The 14657-nt window shown below is 40.9% G+C and overlaps 2 protein-coding genes across 2 annotated transcripts in view; one reads left to right on the top strand and one right to left on the bottom strand.

The window, feature by feature from the left end:
- The window catches only part of PRKCZ (protein kinase C zeta), a 39630-nt gene extending 32336 nt beyond the window's left edge, over positions 1–7294 (bottom strand). The window contains exons 1-4 of the mRNA XM_085080239.1: positions 6979–7294; positions 6008–6207; positions 2246–2367; positions 284–373 (exon numbers count right to left, since the gene is read on the bottom strand). Coding sequence (XP_084936365.1) covers positions 284–373; positions 2246–2367; positions 6008–6078 — 283 coding nt within the window. The 5' untranslated portion in view covers positions 6079–6207; positions 6979–7294. The remainder of the gene's footprint in view (positions 1–283; positions 374–2245; positions 2368–6007; positions 6208–6978) is intronic.
- An 889-nt stretch (positions 7295–8183) lies between these two features.
- The window catches only part of CFAP74 (cilia and flagella associated protein 74), a 65245-nt gene continuing 58771 nt past the window's right edge, over positions 8184–14657 (top strand). The window contains exons 1-2 of the mRNA XM_085080004.1: positions 8184–8447; positions 9788–9897. The gene's annotated coding sequence lies outside the window, so the exon portion shown is untranslated. The remainder of the gene's footprint in view (positions 8448–9787; positions 9898–14657) is intronic.

Here is a 14657-nt window from a genome sequence, read left to right as displayed (position 1 = left end):
CTTAAATAACTCTACATGAGAAATGATGCAATCAAAATTTGGTTCCAGACTGTCAGCAGCTTATACTGGAGTAAAGCAGTAACAAATCTGTGCAGTGCAGAACTCAAAGCCTCCTGCACAGTTCTCAGCTTTGGGCTCCAGTTCCTTCTTCAGCATCAAACTACAGGGCAGCAGCTACACAAAGAATGATACTTGACAGGCACAGGAGTAACTCCAGCCTCACACTTAAGCAGCTGTTGGGATTATCAGACACACAGGGGTTCTTGAACTGTGCAATACTTGCCATGAATAATCAGCCCTTCGTCTCTGTTCTGACAATACAAACGGAAGGCTTCCTCCAACTCCATCTGAGATGAGATGGTACAGGGGTCACCTAACAAAAAAAGCAACACACAGGCAAATTTACCACTGCAGAATTCAGTGGAGAATTTCAATTAGGAAAAAAATGTACCAGCCTCAAGGACTGCCTTTCTTTCAATCGCTTGATATTAAGCTAGGATTTTGATCAAAGCCAAAAATGGAGCAACACAATTATTTCTTCCAATTTTACCAAAATTGGGAAGACAGAACTATCCTATTGGTCTGCAAAAGGATAACAAAAACCCAAAAGTGAACAGATATGCTTAATGATCTCCCCATTGTTGTCTTGTCTGCTTGCGGTCACATTATGAGCATTACCTTGGGAGGGTTATTTTTGTTAAAACTGGATAATTAATCCATAAATCCACTTAAGCAGACACACGTAAAGTACAGTACGTCACAATGCACTGAGGACAAGCAAAGAAGCAAGGGTGTCACTCTGAACCCCTGTGCCTTTGTGGAACAGCCACCTTCCTGCAGCACACCTTGGGTGACACGTGACCTTACAATATCCAGGCCAAGTGAAGACACCACTGTCAAGCCACATATCAAAATTTAATTTCTAATTTTTAAAAAATATTCTTATTTTGTAAAATGATGCATGCACAGCCCAGCTACCCTTCTTGGAAGGCCACTGCTGTCGATGACCTATAAATACAGATATAATGCAACATGAAAGACAAAAGAATTATTTGTACTGCAAATCATCAATCCATATTTCTTATATGTTTACGGGATTTTATCATGAGTGAGCTATTCATAGTTCAAACCTTTTGGATCTTGTTAAAAACAAAGAAACACTATAAAAGCCCAACAGAAAATCTATTTTCTTCATCTGTTGGTAGGTTTTGTTTATTCATTAAGCCATCGGCAATTGTTTGCTTTTAGTTATTTCAAAGAGAACATCTGTTTGTGCAATCAGTCAAATGAACTTAAATTCCATGTGGCAATAAGTGGAAACACTCATATGCAGAAATAGGATAAGTCACAAACCCCAGGAGGATTGAGGACAGCCAACACAGCAGATTGGCTCAAATTTAACAACTCAGACCCGGGAATTAGAAAAAGGTTGTACAGGTTTAACCAAGACTAGAGGAAAATACTTATTAGAACAAAGACTAAATGAATCTGTTGTTCTAATTGAAGTAAGCCTCAAAAAGCCAATGCAACAGAGAGCCCAACCAAGAAACACTTAACAGGACTCATGACTTAGAATTCTCTAACTCAAAACTCTTGGGGTTTTCTTCTTCACTGCAATAATCTTCCTTTATTAGCATGCAGTTCAACCAGCTAAGCAAAGACAATGTAATTATCCTCCACTTCCTTTTGATCAGGTTACTTTTATTACATCACCATTAAACTGAGGTTGGTACAGCTGCCTCTGTCCTCCCTGATATTCAAAAGATAAAGAGTAAAATTTTAAAATATTAACACTACTCCTTGGTGTCTTAAAAAGGGCTGTGTCTTCTTTGACTACTGGCTACCTCCTTCCTAGGACATTATTGTGAAATTCCATTTACCCAAACAACACTATCAGCAAAGAGAGCTATTAGAAAAACCAAACCACACCATTACATGTATTAGCCATACTAGTTTAGTATTTTTCCACATTTCTGCATTCAGTTCTAGTTCTGCAGACCACGGCTTTGACAAGCTGCAAAGGGGTCAAAGCCTTTACTCCTACAGAAGAGAATTCAAGTGCTACTGCAATCAACCCTGATGTCTTGAGTCTCATTTCTCCAAGCTCCCTGCTCTGTAGGGTTCTGTACCTAGGTATTTAGGAACAAAAAGTAACTCCACAGTATTTGTTTATACAAGTTCCTCAATGCCCCTTTCTCTGTACCAGAGTGAACAACAAAACCTGAGAACAATTTCAGTCCAATACCTTCATCATCAATCCACTTGAGGGTAATTGGCTGTTCCTGTTGCAAGTTACACATCTCGTGTACTTCATCACAGAGTTCAGCATAGCTCATGGATGCATCCAAATTTGTTATCAGGATGTCCCTGCAGAAGATGAAAACATCAGGTTTTATCAGAAAATACCTGCATATTCCAACAGTTCCATCTATGGACACCAAGCTGCAAAATCATTTTTACAGAATGAGCATTCCTCATACAAAATGCTCCTACTATGCCAGCAGGATTACACCTCACAGTGCTTAGCTTAAAAATACTTCAGTGTGGAGGAAATAAATGTGTTAATTACCCATCTTTAATGCATGTTTGCTTGGGTGAGCCAAGTTCCCTTATTATAATTATCAGCCTTTGAAGTGTTGTTAAAAAACAAAATCAGATGCTTTTGTAAAAATTAAATTTTTTTATCCAGGTACTTCTTCCATCAGGAGATAAGTAAAATCTCAATTATTTTAAAATCCTTTTAAACTTTAGGCTTTTCCTCACATCTACTCTATTGTCAGAGATGAAGCTTTCATTAGGTGAATTCTCAAAAGATGTAATTACAGGAAAATTCAGATAAAATCTTACTCAAATTCTGCATCTTGTGCTCTACCTTTGTAGTGTTTAGAGAACATGAACCCAATACTGAACTCTGTATGCAAGTTATACATTATTTCAGGCATTTGTGACAATAACTTTTGATATTATGCAAGTCCACACAGTATTGTCACAGCAGGTTAAATATTAAAGAAAGGAAAAAAGATTATGCAAAACAAAATCTGATGATACAAACAAGACTTTCTACCATTTTAAAAATATTTTTCCAAATAACTGACTCAGGCAAACCAATTAATAAATAGGTGTAAAAAGAAACAGGAGATGAACTTAAGTCATTTTGCTGCCTTCAAAACCTCCCAGAGGACAATTAGGAAACAGTTTTGTAGTTAATGGCTACTGACGTGTAATTCTTTCCCCTCTAAGTTTAATATAGCAAATACATCAGAAGTTGTCCAACATGACTGAGATAATTTTCCTATTTCCATACTGTGTGACAAGTCATTTTAGAAAAATCTTATACAACATATTCTGCCTACTTATTTCTTTCAGCCAGCAGCTGAATAGCACTACACTGAAATAAGAAACCTAAATTCTACAACTTATATTTTAAATGATATGCATTAATAACTTGCCATTTTGCCTTTGCTGAGAATAATTACAATAAGCAAAGCTCTAAAACAATCACCTTAAAGAACTGTACTGTTTCAAATTCAGATTAAAAGCACTGCTACCTTTTCAAGTGTACCTTTAATCTACACTTTGCAAAGCTCTCAAAGAACAGCATCTTAATAATTCTTCATAACAGCAACAGCAAAAGAAATACATATGCTACCTGCCAGCCTGTAAATCCATATCATCTACAACACTGAGAGCTGTCAGGTGAGGTTGAGTTTAAGAACATTTCCTTGTCAAAGAAGTCATGTTTTATGCATTTATGAAACTAAGAGACCAAACTGGATCTCACAGCATTGTTTGAGGGCTGGAGCAATGCCTTGTCCCAAGACAAGGTCACTAACAAATGCAGCTCATTATTTAATGCACTGCCACCACAAGGCACTCATGAAATCAAGCAGCTGCAGATCTGTGGTAACTGTGGACCATCACACTTTCACAAGTATCTAAATAATATTCAAAAACTGAAAATACACTGTAAGACAACATTGTACTATGCACACTACAAACTCCAAATAAAGCTGGCAACTACTAATCAGCCTTGAATTGTTAAAATTATTATAACAGATGTCATTCTACAGGTAAATTAATGGACTTAATACCCATGATGTCCATGTTCCTTTGAGATTTATTGTATTTAATCTCAACATCTCTACAGCCACACCAGGCCATCAGGAAGCGAAAACCATTCCTTGTTTAACACTAAATAATCCCACAGGACACTTAAAAAAAAAATTAAACTGGACACTACACAGTAATATGAAGATCTAATGACCAGTAAGTCCTGTGTGAGCAGTTACAGCAAAAGAAATCATTACCATTGACAGATCAAACATGTCACCACTTAGAACCAAGATAACACAGCGAACCAGACTGCACCACTGCTCTATTTAAGTCATTTCAAGTAACCAGGTATAAACTAGAGAGGCAACTTGTGTAATTCTTGTTTCATTATTGCAGTTACATAGTTTTTATTTTGTAATCTAGCCTGGCAGTTATTTCTACTGTGCTATGCTAGGAACTCTGTCACACCCAGAAACAGGAATACCTGAGATACTCAGCTTCCAGAGATACACACTAAACACTCACATACTTTAAACTTCCTCATGCTTAGATTTCTAACTGGGATTTCAATATGGCATCTGTACCATTACTTTAATTTTAGCAGCTGTTTGAACGAGCTTGTTCCTAATTCTGAAGTTGCCCAGCATCAATGATTGTTAAACTTGTTCAAAAGCTGAGTGTAGCACTGCAATGGAGATATTGAGATTATCAGTTACACAGTGCCAAAAAGTCAGTTTTAACTCAATCTGATCAGCAGAACAAAAACAAAATTCATGGAGCTTGGAACTCTTGTTTGTAAACTGACTTCTACAGACTTCACAGCTAATGCAAAAGACTGAATCTAGTGTTGCAGGAAAAACTACAGTGGTTTATTGTAAAACATGGTAATAATTTCTTGACTTCTAACATTAACACAATTATTATCACCTCCCCCAATCCTGCACAGACAAGTTCCACAAACACACTCCTTTCACTTTATATCAACACTACCTGCCAGCAAGCTACCCCAAATTATTTACACCCAGTTCTACTGGTGTTTGTAGTGCCTTCCCTTCCAGAGCTAAGGCATTGCATTACCACATTAATACAATTGCTCTAGAATTCTGAACTCAGGACTTCAAACTGCATGGCATTGATAAATAGGTAAGTTTAAAAGGAAAGCAAGTTTAAAAAGAAAGCATATTTCAATAAAATTTGTGAAGTTACTTTCATAGTTGCATCACATGGAATTCAAAACAGCATTTTTCTAATGATAATGTAAGAAAAACCACAGTTGTAACAACATTTCCTTATTTAGCAGTAAAACATCAGAAAAGATCACTCAAGTCACTTATTAAATGCCAACAAGTTCAGTCTAAGTACTTGCAATCAAGTTTAAGGATTTACTTAGGCAAAATATTTCACTCCTCTAAAGCCTTAAACTTAGTCCTTGAAGGATGACAGCAGAGACCAAAGCAACATTATTTCACAAGGTCCTTGGAGTGGCAGGAAACCAATTGGATTAAACATACCTGAAAATTCAAATTTCATGTTGCTGCAATAAAGCCTTCCTGTTTCTACTGTCAACTGAGTGAAGTCATAAAGGACCATGGCATTCTGATTATAGATAGGATAAAATGTAATAACTGCATCAGGATGCAGGAGATGGATCTAGACCTGGCTGTGACCATGGGAATCAATAATCCATCAACCCCTCAATAACGGTGGGTTGTCAGTTATGCACATTTCCCCCCCTTTTGGGAGAAGCATTAATTAACTTTGCTTCTTGATCAGCATGCTGCAGGAGCCTGACTGGTATTTTTATAGCTCAGAAGTTTACCTGCCTGATCTGACATTAATTACAAATCCACCAAAGCCCTGGTTACTCTATCACTAGGTCAGACCACGAACTCCTGCTCAATATGCTTCAAAAATAGACAGGGTAAAACACAGAGGAAAGGACACACTGACTTACCCACTGTAGTGTGTTTTAACTCTGATAAAGTCTTTGTTCAGATCAATTTTTGAGCCCATTCTGCTAGGCATGGTCTGTATTTAGCAGCTAAATAAAATTACAAGTATGCAGAATAAGTTGATTCAAGACAGATAACAGATTCTGAAGTGAAGAGCTTCACATGTGAAATGTGTTTCTGCTCCAGATGATTCTCAATCCAGCTGCATAAATAAAAAAGCAGAATATTGATGAATATATATACACACTGCTAAACAAATGAGTTGTGTCAAATTTTAGAAACACATATAGTTTTACATGGAACAGCAAAAAATCAAAAGGGAAATGTGTAAGACCACTGACCTGCACAGAAATTAAATGAGATTGGTTAAAAATACCCAGTGCAATTTAGTTTTACAGAAATATCCCAAGCATTTTAGGATGTTTTCTTAAAAAATCATCCAACAGCTCCCTCTGGGCTGAAAATACTCCACAGAAGTCTTTACTTATTCATCAACACAGCATCTTACTCTTTTCTCCCAAAACTCGAGCAACTAAAAATAGTTTATACGCACACAGAACACTGAAGTCAATTACTATCGGTTACAAATTTACCCAAGAGAAGCAGAAGAGGAACTCCAAGGGGCAATTTAACACACCTTTATGACTGGAGGCTGACAAACATCCTGTTTATTGCGAATTATCACCTCACACATGAACGCGCGTTCCCAGACACCTCCCTAACCGCGCTGGCCGGGCAAGCCGGGCCACAGGTACCGGGGGAGCGGAGAGCCTAGAATCCCAGACAGACCCTCCCGGGGGCTCAGAGGATCACACGGCCCTTGTCGCCCACCCGGTGTCCCCTCAGCCCGGCCTGCTAGGAGCGGCCGGCAGGCGACACGACACCGCCGCTCGGGACAAAGTGGCGCCGGCACTTCGCACGGAGCGGAGCGGACTCTGCCCGGCCGCCCCGCCGGGACCCTCAGGACTCCTACCTGCTCCGAGCGCGGCGGTTCCACCCTCACACCGCGGCGGTTCCCGCGGTTAGCTTTCTGCGGGGAGCGCGGCTACACCTCCGCGGCCTCAAGTTGCTCAAAGTCCCGCAAGGAAGTTTCGCAGAGGACTTTGCCTCGCTGCCGGCGGTGCCCCCAGCGGGGAGCGGCGAAGTTGGCCGGCGGAGGAGCCGCGGTGCCCCTCGGGTGTCCCCTCAAGTCCCGCCTCAGGTGCCCCCGGGGCCCCTCAGCCGCTGTCCCGGCTCGGAGCCCCGCGCCCGCGGCAACATGGCGGCCTGAGGGCGGTGAGCCGCAGCCAATGCGAGCCAATCCCCGCCCGGGTCTCGCCCGGCCGCCGCCAATGGCAGCGCGGGAACCGTTACCTGGGCAGCCGGAGCGTCCCGGCCAACCACAGCGGGCGGGGGGGCGGCGGGCAACACCTGCAGCCAATGGGAGCGCGGCGCGGCAGGGCGGGGCGGCTGAGGGAGCGGGGGGGGGACAGGTGTGAGGGGAGAGCGCTGAAGGGACGGGACAGGTGTGAGGGGACAGTGCTGAGGGGACAGTGTGAGGGGACAGTGTGAGGGGACAGGTGTGAGGGGACAGTGTGAGGGGACAGTGCTGAGGGGAGAGGGGACAGTACTGAGTGGACAGGGGGCAGTACTGACTGGACAGGGGACAGGTGTGAGGGGACAGCGCTGAGGGGAGAGGGGAGAGTGTGAGGGGCGAGTGCTGAGGGGAGAGTGTGAGGGGACAGGTGTGAGGAGAGAGGGGACAGGTGTGAGGGGAGAGTGCTGAAGGGACAGTGCTGCGGGGAAAGTGCTGAGGGGAAAGTGCTGAGGGGAGAGGGGACAGTGCTGCGGGGACAGCGCTGAGGGGACAGGGGACAGGTGTGAGGGGAGAGTGCTGAGGGGACAGGGCACAGTGCTGCGGGGAGAGGGGACAGTGGTGAGGGGACGGGGACAGTGCTGAGGAGACAGGTGTGAGGGGACAGCGCTGAGGGGACGGTGCTGAGGGGACGGCGCTGAGGAGACAGGTGTGAGGGGGCAGTGCTCAGGGGACGGGGACAGGTGTGAGGGGGAGATGGTGAGGGGGCTGGTGTGAGGGCAGACTGATGTGAGAGGACAAGGGACAGGTGCTCAGGGGACAAGTGTGAGGGGACAGATGCAGGGGCGACTGGTGTGAGGGCACAGGTTGGGGAGGACCAGGGGGGACAGGGGAGAGGTCCTGAGGGGACAGATATGAGGAGACAGACTCAGGGGGGACATGTTCTGAGAGGAGAGGTGCTGAGGGGACAGAGGACAGGTGCTGAAGGGACAGCTGTCAGGGGACAAGCCCTGTCTGCATCTGCCAGAGCTGCTTCCCAGGAAAGGTCAGCAGGAAGCCCCAGCAGTGATGTCCTGTGAGTGTCAATCCAGCATCCATCCCGGGGAGAGGCTGCTCAAAGCGGCTAAAGCAGGAAAATCACAGCTGAGGTAATAAAGAGGAAATAATATTAGACTGGCCAGACCAAAGAGAAAAACAATATATTCGTGGTGGAGCAACCAGAGTTTCACAAGAGCCAGTCTGTGACATGGTTAATGCCCTTCGCTTTTTAAAGTTGGGTTTGGATGTTTCTCCCTACTGATACTTTGATCTTTTTCTTCCAACGTGTGACTCCTCTGTGACTGAATCAGGATCTCCTGTTTTCCTCACAGAAAGCTGGGATGGTGAACTCAGAGAGTCCTCTAGTGGAAATGCTGCTCATCCTGCCCAAACAGCTGGTTTCCTTGTGTATTTTAAAACTTCTCCAAGCAAATCAGCTATGCAAGCAAAAGGGTTGTTTTGGGGGTTTTCTTGATGTATTTATATCCACCATTGGGCAATATAACCCTACAAGTTTGAAAAATAAACCAAAACAAGGAGACACAACTGTTAGATTTATTTTTTCAGGCACATTTAACACTTTGCTAGAATCTTTGTGGGATTTTTGGGGTTTGTGTGTTGGAGAGTTTGCAGCAGTATTGCTCTGAAGTTTCTTTTGGTGTTTCTCCAATCTTCCAAAATACAAATAAATAATAGTTGGCACTACTTTAGCAGTAAAATGGGAAAATTTATTGCCATCATTCAAGATGTTTTCTCTGACACCAAGGAAATGCACCAAATGGCTCCATTTATCAGTCTTTAATCTGAAATATTTGTGTGTCCACTGCTAATTTTATCTTAGTGGGACCTGTCAATCTGATTTCAAAGTGGGCCTTTAAATCTTCATGTGCTCCAAATTTCTCTGCTTAAAATGGGGAACATTATGTAAGATAGGTCTACAAACATCATTCTTCCAGGTCAAGGTAGACTTTGATCTCCGTGTCATGTCAATTAAACGATTCAGCTCCTTGAGCTGTTGGATTGGGAGATAAAAGGTTCTTCAGAACTGTGATCTGAAGTTTCGTGTGGTTTATTGCTGTTATTTTCTTCTAGCACAACTTACCGAGGAAAAAAGCTTAGGCACATTTTCAGTGCTTGATGGAAAAAATCTCAAGCATAATATTTTTACATCTCGCAGAGATATTTTGTGGTTGTTCACTTAGTATTCATGCTGTTGTTTTAGTAGTCTTGTTTTGGGTTGGTTTGTATTTTCTTTAATACAAGACTGTTTAAACAGTTGAATTTCTCAATAGATGCTTCCCACTTCTGGGCAGATGGCATTTTTTGGAGAGGATGTTGGCTTTGCTCTATGCATTAGCTGGCAAGATTGTAACTGGTTTGAAACACAAGAAGTTGCAAATCCTGAGTGCATTCCTGATCTTCTTTTTTCTTTTTCTCTTTATTTTTCCAGGTGGCAGGCATTGCACCTTTTTCTTCTACCAAGCCATCCTCACCTCAATGAAAAATTGTAATAGTTCTGTCTACTACATCTAGATTTGAAGGGCTGACAGGCTCCTACAGGTAATTTAATTTTATTTTATCCCGGGTGTAAATGAGATATGTAAAATTTTAGTTCTTTTAAAAATCATTAGAATCTTTTCATATCAGATATTTTACTCCGAAGAACAGTGATGTGAATTTATCTGTCTGAGAAAGCGAAAGCTAAAAAAAGGTTTCTTTTTTTCTCAAATATTTCATTTCTGAAATTCTACATTCAACCTCAGCATCCAGCCATGCCACAGATTAATTGTAGCAGTGAAGACGTGATTTATTAAAGAGTCTAATGATGGTGGTTAAACTGCTGCAGCCTGGCAGTCTGATGTTGCCTCCTTCTTGAATAGTCTTTTTGACGAGAAGTGATGTACATCCAGAGTGTTGCTTTCTCAACCTTCCCCATTATTTCGCGGCACACTTGTCTCTGGCAGCAACTTTGAAGCTAAATTCCTTTCAGGCTGTACATCCGCAGGTTTCCAGCAGATGGCAAGAGATTCCCAGGCAACTCTCTGGGAATCACGGTTGTATACACGATGCTTACAAGTCCTACGTGTTTATTTTAGTGCTTCAGGCTGTTGAGAACTGTCCTTTAAAAATCAGTTTAAAGGGGAAAAAATGTTTGGGTTAATGATTGCATTAATCTAAAGCACAGCTTGAGCCATCAGAAACAATGTACTTTTCTGTTTCTGACAAGGTTCACCAAAACCTTGTTTTCTCCCTACCAAATGCTCCAGTGAAAACATCATTATGGCAGCTACTTCTTAAAGACAATTGTTGCAAAAAAAGGGGCAATCAGCACTAATTTCACCTCGGTAGAAGACAGGTATCCTGTTAATACTTGAATTCATGACTCAAAATCTTCAGCTATATTAAGAACTTTCAAGTTTCCAAGGTTTTAAAGATTTAGTAGGGATTAGAATGATGATTTCAGACTGTGAACTAAACAACAAAGAAATTGAGAGAGACAGCTCATATCTACAAATGCATGTGAAATGTGAGTAACCAGTTCTGTATCACTTTAGAATAAAAATGCCTCCCCATAGAATGTCTCTTTAGCAGATCAAACCAGCAGCATGTGCAGCCTGCTCTCCAGCCTACTTACTCTTTTCTTTTGCCAAGGAAGAGACTAGATATTGTTTCTATTGAAATATCTGGCAGTGAAATCGTTGGGTGCAGTGGGAATGAATTTGGGACAGATGCCACAAAGTTTGGATAAAAATAATAAGGCAAAGCATTAATATATTTGAACATAAACTGGAGTAAATCAGATATTCCGCATATTATCAGAAATCACCATGGTAATTCTTTGTAGATTTTCTTGCTGGCTTGAATATTAGTGTTTTTCTAGTCCGTGTTAAAATAGACAAAATGAATAATGTTTCAAGACTATTTTAAGCCAACACCTCCCTTACTTGTCTGTCTTATATAAGATAGAAGCAACCAGAAGCTGACTCCCTTGTTGACACCTCATTAGCCAGGAGGAGAAAGAATTCTATGGGTAGCCCAAACTACCTATCCTTAAAAGCAATTAAAACCAAACCTCTGTGCTTCTGTATTTACTTTTTCAGGATATTTAAACAACCTGTTCAATTTTACAATACTATATGCAATGTAAGTGATAATGAAAATATAGAATCCTCTTGTCCTTTATATATATGCATGTAGAAGATTATATATGTAAAAGTTTCACCCACAAAGATGAGGGTAGGATAATCTTAAATATATCTGTAAAAAATGTAGTTAGTTTAATATGTACAGAAATAGTTCTTTTGTATTTGTCTAAAGCTGGAAGAAATGTAGCAATAAAGGAAGAACAGCCTGGATGGAACATTATACCAGATGTTTTACAGATTACTCTGTATTTCATCACTCAGTCTTTATTTAATCTTAAGGCTGTAGTAATTGTAATACTAGAATAGCTCAATGGCCTATATATTGTTTTGCTACTTCCAGCTCTGCCTGTTCCAATTGACCAAAGCTGGCCAATTATTTATTACTGTGGAAAGAAAAATGTTCTCCCTGCCCCACTTGGTAACCCCATGAATGAAAATTGAGTTTTGTAGTATTTCTGCTGCTCTCATTGAGATTACTTACCCAATAAGCAACTAGTGCAGCCTGTATTGGTTAGTAACTTATGTTAGTAACTATGTTAAAGATGTTTGGGCCAAAATTAGGAAGAAGAGTCTCTTTAAGAGTGTGGAGAATTTGAGGCATGACTTAAACTGTCTTTTTCTCTCTATTGCATATATGGGGTTAGCAGTGTGCAGTGTAACAGAGTGAAAGAAGGGGAAAGAGTGTGTTTGTGTGGGAGTGTGCTGGTTAATTATCACAGAGTTCAATTTCTCGCCTTCTATGTAATAATCATTGGAAGGTACAAAGGTTTGTAAACTGAGACTCTCAGTCTCTCTGTTTTTCATAGCTGGGTGGTAAGATTTTATTAGTTCTGCCCGATATGTTCTTGTGCCAAAGAGAAAGAAAATCTCCTTTTCCAAGTGGGGCAAAAAAGGGAAAGAACTAAGGATCAAGTGAAATAGAAGTATTGCAAGAGTTAAAGAAAGGGATGGGTTTCCAGAGGTTTCCAGAGTCTCAGAAATGCAGGATATTTGGATTTTTTTTTTTTTTTTGACCAATCTTTTCATGGAACAGTGAACTCCCAATAACATCTGATTAGTTCTGTTGGTGCTGTATTTTCTGACAGTCTGGGCTTGACTGTCTTCTCAGATTTGGTTTTATTGTGCAGGACTTAGTAAAAGGAATAGCTGTGGCACAAAGCTGGTACAAGGAGAGAGCAGATCCCTGATGAATTATGTAATGAGTGGCTTAGATCTTCAAATTAATTCCATTTAAGACAGTGTCTTTCTCATCTATCTACCAAATCCATCCAACAACACATAAACATTGCTGAAATTTTATTCAGTTTTCATTGGGAAGAATCAGCTCTCTATGTTTGTCACATATATTGCACACAATGCTATTTTAATATCAAGCAGGTTTTCAACCGTGGCAAGTGGTTTAAACTGCTGTAATAAACAGGGCAGGAGGGAGTTGCTTCAGATTTTTTTTTAAACAAAAATATTCTCAGAAACTTTCAATAAGCTTTTGTTATCTCCTCGGCTTCAGGGACAAATATACAGGGTGCTGTTTTCCTCCTAACGAGCAGTGCTTTTCCAGGGTAATGACTGGGAGTATTTAAAACCAGAGCAATCGTATTAAGTGTTTTGTTGTCCCAACAGCAGAAGCCTCATTGAGCTAAATTGGTTTTGCTACATTATCTATTGGATTCGCAAACCAGTTAGGAACTGATGTGAGAGCTTTTACTTTAACTGGGATAAATGTTTTCATTTTTGCCCAGAAACAGGACAGACATTTCTGGTTTTGAACCTCTTCATAGTGCTGTCATTATTAATGCCAGCATTACTTTCAAACAAATGCAGTATCTTGCTCTGCATCTTTCCTCCTGTGCTTTCTGATTCTTTTCAACCTCGTGAGGCAGCACTAGCTATTTTTTAACATCAGTACAGCATTCTGCATAAGTGTCCCCCAGAAAGCTCTCATAAACACACAATGGCACTTCCTCTTCTGTTGTCAAGGCCAAAGGAGAGTTTTACAAACCCCTGGGCACTGAAAAGGCAGGATGTCATTATGGGATGAAATCTCTAGGGTCATTCTGATTTTCCTTCTAATGCATTTTATCTTCCAGTTCAATAGCTGGAATGCCTATTTTGTCCGTTTATAGAAGCTCCAGTTTCTGTATATCTACATTTTATTAACACTTCACATTTAGAATGATTACATTAACACGTATCCCACTCTTTTTCTCACAGACACGCCAGTCCATAGAGCAGTACTATAAATTGCTGAAAGGAACACAAATGCTTTCAGGTGCAGCACAGAAAAAGTGCCTTCTCATCTGTCATATACTTTTTTTATGGCACTAGTACAACCCATCCAAAGTCAGCATTCAACTGACATAAAATCTGGCTTATTTCACTTTATTAGGGGCATCATGAAATTAGAGTTGAATAGGGAATTGTCTTTAGATGTTAATAGGTCTAAAGCAGTAATATCTGGGGATTTTTAAATATGATGGTTTTAAATGAAAAAAACAAGTGAAGCACACACAAAAGTATAGAAGATTCAAATTAATGCAAAACCCCAATCAATTCACCATACCCCTGTACTGAAATGTCTCTTCAAAAGTTTGAATGGCATCTGAATTTTCTGTTTCTGGCTCTGGAAACCAATTTAAGGAAATCTCCCTCTTGTTGATGGATATGTTTTGTCTTGTGCTACTCATGCAAGTGCAGCAACAGAGCCAAAACTCCTGTTCTCCCTCTGCTCCCCTTGTTCTTGTGATGGACTCATTGCCATATGTGTACTCACAGGGCACTTTTCTGACTCCCTGCAACCTTCTGAGATTTTTTTTCCTTTTATTTATGCTTCTATCTACGTCACTGTATGTAGTCTGGCATTCTGGCTTTGGGGTTTTTTGAGGAGATTGCTGCCACCTTTTACTTTGATCAGCCATGCTGAGATGTGCACCTTGAAGATCTGCAGTCAAACTACAGAAAAAATTCACTGAATAAATCTTCTGGAGCAGTCAGCAGGACATGCAGCCTGTGACTGTCTCCCAGATGGAGAAGCAACTAATTTTGTCCAATAACCCCATGTGATCAGTCAGTTGGCTGCAGTGTAAGGAGTTATGTCAGGTGCACAATTACAAACTATTACTGCTGAAGTAATTAGATTCGACATTGCCTTTATAATATCTGCAGCTACCTTCTTGC

Source organism: Lichenostomus cassidix, chromosome 21 (assembly GCF_008360975.1).
Source record: "Lichenostomus cassidix isolate B80296 chromosome 21, HeHo_3.0, whole genome shotgun sequence".
NCBI classification, from domain to species: Eukaryota; Metazoa; Chordata; class Aves; order Passeriformes; family Meliphagidae; genus Lichenostomus; species Lichenostomus cassidix.
This window is presented reverse-complemented; position numbering and strand designations above follow the sequence as displayed.